General features: G+C 42.6%; 1 protein-coding gene across 1 annotated transcript in view; it reads right to left on the bottom strand.

Annotated features, from left to right (window-relative positions):
• The window catches only part of LOC133015761 (protein sidekick-1-like), a 166,926-nt gene that overhangs the window by 28,146 nt on the left and 126,020 nt on the right, over window positions 1-12,760 (bottom strand). The window contains exons 30-31 of the mRNA XM_061083032.1: window positions 10,308-10,502; window positions 1,872-2,073 (exon numbers count right to left, since the gene is read on the bottom strand). Coding sequence (XP_060939015.1) covers window positions 1,872-2,073; window positions 10,308-10,502 — 397 coding nt within the window. The remainder of the gene's footprint in view (window positions 1-1,871; window positions 2,074-10,307; window positions 10,503-12,760) is intronic.

The following is a 12,760-nucleotide window of genomic DNA, read 5'->3' as shown; positions in this document are numbered from 1 at the left end:
TTTTTCCTCCATCAACCTTTTCTTAACTTCCTGTGTTAAATTCATTCAAATGTTTTTGTTCTTATTCTCAGTTCTTTGCTTTGAGAATTCACAGCATCCCTCCTCCCCGAGGACGCATAAACATTACAAGATTTCTACCGATTGTTTCAACTAGTCTAATTCCAAAATGATGCACTAAACCCAACTTTCCACATTGAATATATATACATAAATATATATTTATTTAACAGTAATTGTTGCTGTTTTCTCCAGAGATTCTTGACGTGGCCGAATCGATGCCTAGGTGAGCCCTCTCCCTCCTTGGATACCGTTGCTAGGGTCTGTCAAGCTTTCTGATGTCACGCAGCACATGTCAGACATTTCAAATAGACTCTTTTAAAAAATACTAATCTAGTGAAAGGGTTTTAAAAATACACTGGCTGGCCACAGACATGATGCTGAGCTGAAAGCCTGAGAGGACGTCAGAGCAGAACTGTTATTGTGTTACAGCAAAAGATGACGAAGAAAACATTTGAAATCAGATTTCCTTCTGACATTTTCCTCTCGAGCTGCTCAGCTTAGACTCATGGAGAGACAGACAGTGAAGACACCACTTCCCTATCGGAGAATCGGTCTGAGAGTATTGGACACCGCTGGAAGTTAAGATGTTTGTCTCGTGAGGCCTTGCTGGGTTTGCTGGAGTGTAAACTTTCTCAAATCCAATAAAGAGCCGGACAGAGACGTTAATGTTCAGCTGAATCCTTAAAAGCTCACGGGGACGACTTCAATGCTGCTGCTGCTGTGAACACAGCTTTGTGATCTGTCTCTAAAACCTAATAAGAAAGAGACGCCTCGTGGAAGAAGCACTCAGAGCTGTCGGTTGTGAGTTAATTAACAGAAGTCATGCAAACATTTCAGGTAACGTCAGAGCAAACATCTATTCTGTATTCTGCTGCTGCCTTGACGACTGTACGCGGGTGCATCAACTCAATGCACCTACCTACAGTTGCTAGGCTAGCTCGTGGGGGGGGCAGCATGATGGTGCAGTAGCTACGTCTGTGTTTGACCCCGGGTCACAAACTCTTCAAGGTTCTTCCCTCAGGCAGGAGGCTGCGGTCGATCAGGACCAAAACCTCACGCCATGAGACCAGCTTCTCCCCGGCTGCAGTCGGCCTTATCAACACAGCCCGGGACCCCCCCCCCCACCAGACTTGGACTTTAATCCCGCCCCCACGCCTCAAGGATGTTTTACATTAACACATACTTTATTATTTTATTATATTATATTGCATACCATTGCATATTGCAAATTGACATTTCTTTCTCCTGTTTTGCATTTTGCATTTCACTATTACTTTACTTTTTATATCTTTTATATCTTTTTATTTTATATATTGTTTATTTTTTTCTTATGTGTGTTGTATTTATTGTGTTTTTATGATTTTATATTCATTGTATGCACTAACAACCAGAGCAAATTCCAGGTAGGTGTAAACCAACGCGGCAATAAACACACATTCTGATTCTGATTCTGATTCTGATTCTGATTCTGATTCTGATTCTGATTCTGATCCTGATTCTGGTGAGTTAGAGGCTTTATGGTGGAGGTTGGATGTTTTCCGCTCAACGTCCCAACACATGCAGGTCCGGTTAATTGGTGACTCTACATTACCAACAGGTGTGAATGTAAGAGTGAAGGTCGCTGTTTGTCAGGACTTTAATGAACTGGCCTCTCGTCTTTTACCCAGTCTGAGCTGGGATCGGCTTGGAGGAGAGGCTGAAGCAAACAGGCAAGTGGTGGAGTAAACGTACTATATTCTCTACAGGCTTCAATGTGTGTGTGTGTGTGTGTGTGTGTGTGTGTGTGTGTGTGTGTGTGTGTGTGTGTGTACCTGTCCACGCTCCAGGCGGTCACGTTGTGTGGGATGTCAGCGATGTGTGTGCTCCAGTCCCCACTGGGCAGCTGTTTGAGCTGCACAGTGAAGTACCTGAGGGGAGAGGAGCCCGACCCCCCCGTCACCCAGTGGAGGTGCAGACGCCGAGACTCCACGCTGTCCTGAGGAACGTACAACTTCCTCGGTGGCTGCGGCCGCTCTGTGGAAGTGGGAAAGAGGAGAAGATATAAAAAGATGAGAGTGGAAGGAAATGGAAAATATAGGCGAGGGAGCATTTAGAAGTTAAAAAAAGTATCCTGACACATTTTGAAAAGCCAGTCAAACATAAAAGCTGCTACAGGAGTATTTTTGTTCGTAAGCATTAATTCACTTTAGATTTAGAGTTGGCGGACAAATCAAAAGACGGAATTATCATTACGGCGAGTGAAGGAGGTGTTGGATGCAAAGAGTCAAAACACCCACAGATGTATCTCACTTCGCAGACGTGGGTGTTTGTTATGGAGAGAAGTTTGCAGACGCTTTGACCTTTTTTCCACCGACAAATAATAAGAAAACCAGACAAAAGAGTTTTAGAAGGTGTTTGTGCCGTTAGAAGCCGGATTGTGATGCTAGAAGTTCACCTGTAGTCGTGATACATCGATGTGTGGGATTTGTGTTAAAGCTCGAACATGTTTAGAGAGTCGGATGTTTAGCAGTGGAAACCAAAGACTGTTTGTAAAGACAGATGACGCTTCTCAAGTTTATCCCGATATCCAGAAACGAAGCCAAATGATCCCGGATAAGAAAGCCGCAATTTTGCACATGTGGAGACTCCTGACTTTCTTGAAACATGAACAACAAACATCAATGTGATAAGAACCACCTGCAATGACAGAAACCACCTTCGAGAACATGTGACTTTTTAGTTTGGAGGCGTGGGTTTCTGACCCCTACCGCACCCAGCCACCAGGGGGCGATCAGAATGCTTTGGCTTCACATTTATATACAGATTATGTTGGAAACTCGCAGATTACGACTTCTAGAAGAAGCTTTCAGTTAGTTTCAGTTCAACTTTGGATTGAATTAATTTGAATCCAGCGTGAATCTCTACTAGAGCTCATGTAAGAACCTGATTAGAGACAAGAAATCAGTTTTTCAAAGAGTAAAATCTAGATAGAGAAATCCAGGCTTGTCTAATCCCCCCCGCTTTGACTAAAGAATCCAATGTTTAATAAATCAGCTTACAGCCGACTCAGCTGGAACCATGCAGCCCAAAATGCATGTAAATGCACGTGTGAGATGATCGCTGTGTGGGAACATATACGCATTCGATATGTTTCTCCACTCATCCGTTCCTGCTTCTCCTTTGATTTTCCCTCTGATGTGTCGCTACAGATATTGAAATGAGTGGTGACCTGAACAAATGGAGGCCATCACGGACCAGATGCTGCAAACAGCTTGAAACACTGGACACGAACGTCCCGCGTTTACATCACACACGTGCACCAGTGTGACTGCTGCAATGAATATATATGTGTTTAAATGAAACAAGACATCTAACCACTGCGGCGTAAAAGAAACAATATTCTCAGCAGATCGCCAGCGTGTGTGTGTGTGTGTGTGTGTGTGTGTGTGTGTGTGTGTGTGTGTGTGTGTGTGTGTGTGTGTGTGTGCGTGTGTGCGTATGTGTGTGTGTCTGTGTGTCTGTGTGTGAGAGAGAGAGAGAGAGACTGTGGATTTGTCTTCACTATTCAATTAGGAGATGAAAGATGGCTCCAGGAGTCATTGTCTTTGTGCGACTGTGTTGCCGGTAGCTGCGTGTGATCAGTGGACATGGATACACACGTACTGTATGTGCACGTAGACACAAAAACAAAAACACATGGTCGGGGGGGGCATTACTGTTTAATTTCAGGGGCGGGGCGGTTATCGATTACGTCTAGAAATAAAAGCGCTATCGATTCTCTCTGAAGTTTAATTAATCGCCACTTACGCTTTGAAACATACGCAGAAGCACACACACACACACACACACACACACACACACACACACACACACGCACACACACACGCACACACACACGCACGCACGCACACACACACACACCTTCCCTCATTCATCCTTATCACTAGGGTTGGGTACCGAGAACCGGTTCCAATATGGAACCGGTTCCAATACAACCGGTACCTACCCGGACCGAAATGCAACTGAGATTTCGGTGCCTCATTTCGGTTCCTGAGCCAATTGAAGACTGAGGTCTCCGCTCGTCCCGCCTCCTCACACTTCCGCTCCTTCCTTCACGGGAAGCGGCGGCTCCCGCCGGGCCACCGGGGACCCCCGGCTCCCGGTGGACAAACTCTTGTCCCCGCGCTGCCCGCGCCCCGCGTGCGTCAGGGCTCCAGTGCAGGTGGGGGGGGGGGGGACCTCTCCCCGGCGCTGGCTGGCCCCGCCGGGCGCATCTCCTCCGTGGCGGTGCGCCGCGGGCTCCGGGTCGGCTTGCAAAGGCTCGGGGCGGGAGGAGCGAAGACCACGGCGAGACATGTTTCATAAAAGCGACCGCATTTTAGGGGGACGAAGGCGGGGGGCCGAAGCCTCCCTGCGACAGCCCCAGCCGCGGAGACACGGGGGTCTCTGAGTGATGGAAAAGCGACCCTCAGTCTTTATTTGGCTCAGGCATCGAAGTCAGAGTCACGAGTCAGAGTGTGTGTGTTTTGCATTTATTTTTATTTATTTAAGTAAACTTTTGTTAAAAGTTCGTATGTTATTCATAGTTTTAAGTTAAAAAGGGTTTTGTATTTATTTATATTTATAATCTACTTTAAACAGTTAATATATTTGGCAATAAAAAAGCCTTTCTTAGTCAAGCATCGTTTTGTGCGATTTTTTGAAAAAAGTATCGGTTCCGGCACCGTTTAGGCACCGGTATCGTTTTAAAAGTATCGGTTAGGAACCGGTATCGGATAAAAACCAAACGATACCCATCCCTACTTATCACAAGTCATTTTAGTCAAATCTGTCCATCTCCCTCTTTCCCTCTCCTCTTTATTCTTCATCTTCATCCAGATTTCACTCTTCTCTGCCTCCTTTGTTTCTCTGATCCCATCTGTGTCTCTCTGTCTGTTTCCCTCTCGTTCTGTTCCCCTGTAAAGATCATGTTCTGATAATCAGCTCATAACTGTCGGAACACGTACATGCCCTTTGAGCACCAACACCACTGTTTACTGCTACACCGCGGAGAGGGGGGGGGGGGGGGGGGGTCTGCACGTCTTTGGAATGTGGGAAGAAGATGCTTTCGAAACTAGGAACATTCACGAGACTCTTCCTTTCATACAATATACATATGATTTATTTAGTGTTTAATGGAAGCATATTGTGACGTGTACACTTTTAGTTATTTTTTTATATTCAACATTATATGAGATAAATTTATCTTGACTTTTTTTCTGTTTTAACCCCAAACTGTGGTAATCTGGTCAGAACTGGTCAGAAGGATGGAGCCCAACAAGCAGTGGTCATAGAGGAAACACCAATGAGGCTCTTCTAAGTGCTCACCAATAGTATCCAACTATTGGATATTTGATTTAGCCTTAAGTTTGACTAGTTGGATACTTTGGTTAAAAAGAGTGTTTATCTCCAATTATAGACTAACTGTGCTGTTTTGTTTGATTTGTATTTGGTTTGTTTGAAGTCGTTCTACTTTGTCATCATAGCACGAGGTTAGTTCTCTTTATCTGGAATTATTTTGTTTCTCCTTTTAGGGTAAATACTGTATATTCTTAACTTTCAAACATCCACCCGTGACCCCTCATGACCTTCAGCTCCGTCCCTCACCGGGTGTTACTAGAAGAGGGGGATGATGGGGTGGATGGGGGGGGTTCTGCTAAATAAAGCAAATGCTTCATTCATTACCTTATCAGTTATCACCCTCTTGGAGACAAACACCCGATTAGACAAATATCTCTGGAGGGAATCACAGTTTTTGTCCATGAGACATGCAGCACGTTAACGCTGCCTCACACACGCACACACACTTACACACACACACCCGCAGGCCCACTCAAAAAAGCAATTGGTCTTTCCAGCATCATCAGAAAGAAATCTCTATTAGAGCATTCTGTCGATCTCCCAGTGAGAACGGGCCATTATGTTACTGAAGTGGAACAGGGAACCACTGGATTCTGTTTCTAAAGAAATCCTGATAATGATGCTGCCGATGTCACGATATCTGATCCAATTAAAATGCACTACACACGCCGAGAGCTGCGAGCGGAATATCAGACATCATGATTTCTAGTTTTTCATAAAAATTCACTGTCACGATTTATTATAAGGACTTTTGTAGCATTTCAATGCTTCACCAGACGTGTGGCCGACAGAGAGAATTGGACAAAGAGATCAGGGACGGACGTATATGAAAGGTTTCGAGTCGTGTTTCAAAAAGTCAAAGTTATTCTTCTGATGGTCCATTGAGACACGAGAGCCGCTGTTACTTTAGAAGTGACAATGAAAGTGATCTTTTACTTTCAAGGGATGGCTCCTCTTTTCTCAGGAGTCAAAAAACCTTTTGAAATTCATTTTGCTAAACATTTGATTTTAGGAGAAGGAAAATTAATTATCGTGGATTATAAAAAAAAAGTGTAACATTTACACGTCTTCACCACAAACTGCGTGTGAAGACAAATGATGTAACTGTTGCCACTATAATACTTTAATATGTTGTAAAGGTTTTCCAATGTATATTTTGTATTTGTATATAGCATTATTGTGTAATTAGAGTAACAATGCAGTGTTTTTAAAACTAAGTTTGGTGAAAGAAGAAAAAATATGGTGGCCAGTCAATTGCCCATGTCTTTATAGTGACTATAATCAATATTCTTTAAATAAATTGAATCAGGATGAACTATAATGGGAATCACAGGGACTAATCCCCCGGCTCTAAAGACCTTTTCTCAAACTGGCAACAAGAACACTTTCAAAATATTGTTTCAAACTAGAATTCCCGACCACTGTCTACAACCTATTCATTATTTAAAAAAGATATTCACCAGATGTCAGTGAGTTCATGAAACATCTATTTTTACAGTTGGCTTCTTGCTGTTCACTCTGTTAACTTAACTCAATCTTCTCCAGTCGGAATTTAGAGAAAATAGCATTTATGCAGTATAAAATAAAATCTCCTGTATAACCTGGTGCACATGTCAACCGGTAATTGCGTCAATGGAAGAAATAGTTCTGAAAATACACTGAGATGAGATAAAAGCATCACGACCTGAAAAGTGAAAAATAAACTTTATTCCTCAGTCGCTTTAGCTCTTTTAAAATCAAGTCACTATAAAGAGCTGTTCATCCTCTTTGTCCATCAACTGCCTGAGGGAGAAAATGTCATTTTCAGGTTCCAGGTTGGACAAAACTAAGGAGAGTCACAGCTCAGTCTCCGATATCTCTGTTCATATTACTGTTCTACTTCATCTACTGTTCTGAATCACATGTCTTGCCACAAAAGACAAAATTACCACAATTTAAGTCTTCTTCCCTTCCCACACCAGAGCATGATGCTATGAGTTGGTGAGATAAGCTGAAAATCTTCATTTCACTCGACAAGTCAGTTAATTTGAGTCTGTTTAGTAACACAATAAACACAACAAGCGTTTCATGAACTGTTGCACAGATCCTTGGGGGAGTATTTGAAACTCCAGACGCTCGTTATTCCCTCGTACAACTAATATCTGGTGATTTCAATATCTACACATGTCGCCGTGCATGCTCTGTTAAATCCGCTGGAGATTTTAAATGTCATTTCATCTTTTTTCTCTTTGAACAGCGACTCGTGGAAAAGGTCAGACGTCTTATTTTGCTCCAACATTTGGAGCCCAGTACAAACGCATCGTGCACGTTCAGCCACTAACTGCTCGTTGGATCATGGAGGATCCGTCCGAGCTGTTTGCTTTTCTGCGTCTGGACTTTTATCTTTTGCAAAGATTTCACAAAGACCACAACTCATTGCTCCTCTTCACTAGAGATCATAACAACTTGAAATGCAAAAGCTTGCCTTGACTTTTCCATACCGTTGCCACACTTTAAGAAATAGCAAACCCGAAATGTCTGTGACGAATTTGCCTCTATTTGAAAGTTAATATTAAAAAACACATGATTGTCTAATATAATAGACTATGATACAACTTTGAAGAGCACAGGTACAATAAATAACATTAATCAAGTCACTCCTGCTTAACCTTGGCTCATTTACAGGATTTCATGAACAATCTGGTTTATTTAAGACCTTTTATCTGTGTATTCATCTTTGTAATGGAATGTGAATTTCCTTGCTGGTTCCTGATGCATGAATGCAGCACAGGACCGGATGAAGAAAGCAGATTTTACTCGTCATTACTCAAAGCCTCCGAGCTCACACCCCATTATTCTAGTTGAATTATCCAGTAATGTAGAGAAGTATTTTTTTTTTTTTATAAATAGAAAACAAAGACACTTGTTATGCCGGTTCCATTAGTGTGTGATTTAATACAGTTCCAGAATTTAATCACACTCTTCCTGGGCCTGTGTTCATTCATTTTTAAAGAGAGAGAGAGAGAGAGAGATTGATTTTTAACAATCACACACAACACAAATTACTGCTCTTTGTCATTTTTTCCCCACGTGAATGAAGATGTACGACACGTCTCACTTCCTACCAGTGCACACAGAGGAACCATTAACGTTTTCCTCCTTCTCCAACTCGCTGTTGCAGCTCTGTTGCACCTTTAACTACATATATGTCTGATTAACTATTAAATGGGGCTTTCAACCACATCTTATGTTCCTCAGCAGAGAGAACAGGGAATGGATTGTGTTTATAAAGAGTTATTCTGGTCTTAACGACCACTCAAAGCTCTTCAAAGTACAGCTGACATTCACTTATTTGGGCTTTGTTTATCAGTCATGCATCTTACATGTGAGTGTGTGTGTGTGTGTGTGTGTGTGTGTGAGTGTGTGTGTGTGTGTGCAGAGATGTCAGGAACAATTTGGTTGTTGAGTGTCTTGCAGAATTAAATGTTTTACTATTTTTTTTTATGCTGCAAAATATTGTTTTGAAAGAAGCAACAGTGATGATTAGAAAAGCTCTGTTTCATTAACAAATATCTCTGCGAAACACAATCTCTTTGATTTTAATCCCTATTAAAATTAATTTGTGCACCTGAAATTGAAGCACAGGGGAATAGTTTCAAAGAGGAAACCGTCTCTGTCGTTCACGTCATTAACGATAGTTAGTTTGAGTTTCTTCACAACACTTTGCCACCAGCCTCAGGACGACGCTATAGTTAAACACACCGGCAGTGAGACTCCAGGCAGAGCTGAGAATATCACCTCTCATCAGATGTGTGCCTGATGAAAAGCTGCCTTGATGAATCACTCACATCATCTCAATGTTTTCTGTCACACTCTACAAACACTGTTCAAATTAGATTTCTATAAATTCTTTACGTACGTTCAGCACTTTGTGTTTCGGGGTGAGAGGCGGAGTGTCGGGTCGGATGTTTTAATAGGAGCGTGATCCCGAAGTTCTGCTAAAGTTGAAGGGCTGACTTTCACAGTTCATGTCACTGATGTTTTCCTGCAGAGACTTCTGGGGCTGCACCCATCTACTTGAACTCCATCATACGGGCCTGTGCTCCGTGTCGGCCACTGAGTTCCTCTGAGGAACGCTGGCTGACATTTCCATCCCTGCACACGAGGCGATCATAGTCCGGACTCGTTTGTTCTCTGGTGAAGGAACAAGCTACCGAATGCTACCAGAGAAGAAGAGTCCTTCTCGTTCTGCAATCCCGCACCCCCCAGGCTCAGAGACAGTTTCATCCCCCAGGCCATAAGATTTTTAAACTCCTCTGAACTGCAATAACTCCACCAAACCAGCACCCTGGCATATTTGAATATTTGCACTACTGCACAAATTGCACTATTGTTGTTTTATTTTTCTCTTCATCTGTAAAGACATATATTTATATATATATATATTTTATTTTCTATTTTAAATTGTATTCTATTTTATACTATTTCTATTTTTATTTTTTTTTTTGATAATTACTTGAGCATTGCTTAAAGAGAGCCTGTGACTCAAGTATTTCATTGCCAGCGACTGCTTTATGTTATCTCTGTGCATTTGACAATAAAAAAATCTTGAATCTTGAATCCCCTTCCTCTTGAAGACTCTTCTCCTCTGAGAGCACCTCCTCTCTCAACCCAACTAACTCCCTAACATGCCTGACGAGCACTCACCTTCTTCCCTCAACTCCTAAACTTGATCTTGTTGAACAGATTCACCACTTAGCACTCACTTCAAGGTCTACACTGCTCTGAAGACTTACTCTGGACCCTCAGTTCTAAGACGCTTTGGATAAAAGCATCTGCCAGATGAGTGAATGTGAGAGTCAATGTAAATGTACGTGTGTGTCCCTTACCTCTGCGTTCCGTGGTGACCACCCGGGCCTCCTGCTCCTCCCCCCAGCCCACCGCCGTGCGAGCGGTGAGCCGGAACACGTAGGTCTGCTCCGAGGAGAGTCCCGTGACCGTGAACTGCCGAGCGTTGGAGCCCACCTCCACCGTGGTCCAGCGCAGAGGGTCCCGGCTGTCCAGGCAGTAGGAGATCTGGTAGCCTGGGGAGGGACAGAAGCATTAAACACGCAAGAAGATTTTTTGAGTGTGAATACGATTCCTCGGTGTGTTATTTTGTGGCCTACTTTCCATCAAGGAACCCACAGGAATCAAAGGAGGAACAACATGAGACAGGAGAGAGTCTGGAAACACGGCTCCGCGATGCCAGAGAACACAAATCACATCTCCACATCAAACACCAACAGGAAAACACACTGTTCAGTTACACGTCTTCACCACAAACTGCGTGTGAAGACAAATGATGTAACTGTTGCCACTATATTACTTTAATATGTTGTAAAGGTTTTCCAATGTATATGTTGTATTTGTATATAGCATTATTGTGTAATTAGAGGTAAGACTTTTATTTTGACGCCTCCGCTGAGCTGCTTGTGAGAGTGAGAGACACAGAGAAGCAAGCAGAGGTAGTTACACACGTCTAAGAGTTCGTAGAAGATAAGAAGATTCCTTTTCAGAGCATGCAGCCAACGAAGTATTTTGTCTGTTTGTTATTTACTTTAACCTTGATTGTAATAATTGATACTGTGTTTGCTAACTAGCTAACGTTGTGTGTTATGTCTTTGTTACCGTGTATAACCTAGTTTTCACGGTTTGATGTGGAGAACAAGACTTCATTAAAAACCCGTAGAGGAAACCATTTGCTGTCTGACTGTGCTTGGGAGGGAGTCACAAATGAAGCGTCTCCACCTCCCCCCCCACTATTTAGAAATGAATCCGAAATATCCCAGATACCAATGTTGTGCATTTGGGGAAATAGTCTGATCGGGGAAATGGAGTCACGGAAGCAAAGTCCCAGTGATACACACACACTGGAATCAGGAGTCACACAAGTTCTATATAATCAAATAAAATAATATAAATAAATGTAATATAACTTCAAGGTGATAAGAAATACCTCAAATAAAAAACTGTCTTAGAGTAAAAATGTATTTGATGTGATCTTTGATTTTTTTAGTTTGACCCACGTCCCACGTTCGAGCTGTCAAGGCTTCTATCTTTATCTATCTTTATCTTAACATTCCACTTACACACACACTCACACACACATTCCCTCTGCACATTATGTAATCATACATCCGTGCTCTGTCCCCTTGGCTGTGACCCATGGCGAACACGGCTGACGTCTGTTTCTCTGTCTCCTGTGCAGCCGGCCATGTAATAACACAACCACACTTTAACACATACACACACACCGTGAAACCACTGATCGCAGACCAGGCTTTCCACAGGCCACTGGCCACTCACACAAAAAGAGAAAACCCTCAACATGAAGATTGTATTGTACACCAAAACACGCACAATCACGCTTCCATGAAGTCACACAAAACATCTGAGGAGGGAAAATTGTGGGGATGATAATCTGCTCAGAGGAAGATAATCTGGTTGTGTGGTTGATAATCTCATCAGATCGCCTGAGTCTGTGTTAATGTGCACGCAGCGTGTGGGAGATTATCGGATAACAGCTACACTACAAATCCTCTCGCATCCGAACAATTGGGTCAGAGTGCTTCATTATGTTCGCTGCTGAATCTCATTAGCACGTCGCTGCCATCAGAGGCACGAGTTTAAATCTCCATTACAAAGTGACTGTGTCATGTTGGGGAAAGGCCAGCTCCGTCTTCTAGAGACAGATTCAACATCCTGATTCTTCAGGCTTTTCAAAAACCTGTATCTGCATGTTGTTGTGTCCTTGTTTGAATTGATTTGTGTCGTACAGGAGCAGCAGTGCCACCACCGGAGCCACTTGAAAGTAAATAGCAGTGAATTCTTTGTGCTGTGCTTTTACTTTAATATAATTCTGGAGCTGATCGCTTATAAATAAAACTCTGGACGGCAGTGAATGCAGGTCACACTGACTCGTCTCATCCCTCAACTCCCATTTCAACACGACAAATTGTATATTGTGTTAAATCATGTCTCCTTGTGTAGTTGTATCAGTAGATCTGAGGATAAAACTCCACTGAGGCTCAAACAGACAAGGTTCTATACATCATCTCCTTTTAGACCTGTCAGCTCTTTTCCCTCCAACCTGTGACTGAATGCTGAACGTTCAAATTATCACTTTTCACTCTTATGATCGTAATTGATGTGTTATTTTTATGTCACGGCTTGTTTTAATGGATTGTTATATATCACATCTATATGAGATATTTATCTGAAGCCCTGGAGATGTTCCTAATGGTCGGATTGCGGACGGATTAATTGAAGGGTTGATTTGATCCGCTTCACTAATTCACTC

Source organism: Limanda limanda, chromosome 2, assembly GCF_963576545.1.
Source record: "Limanda limanda chromosome 2, fLimLim1.1, whole genome shotgun sequence".
Taxonomy (NCBI): Eukaryota; Metazoa; Chordata; class Actinopteri; order Pleuronectiformes; family Pleuronectidae; genus Limanda; species Limanda limanda.
The sequence above is the reverse complement of the archived record's forward strand: the minus strand, read 5'-3'. Positions and strand labels throughout refer to the sequence as shown.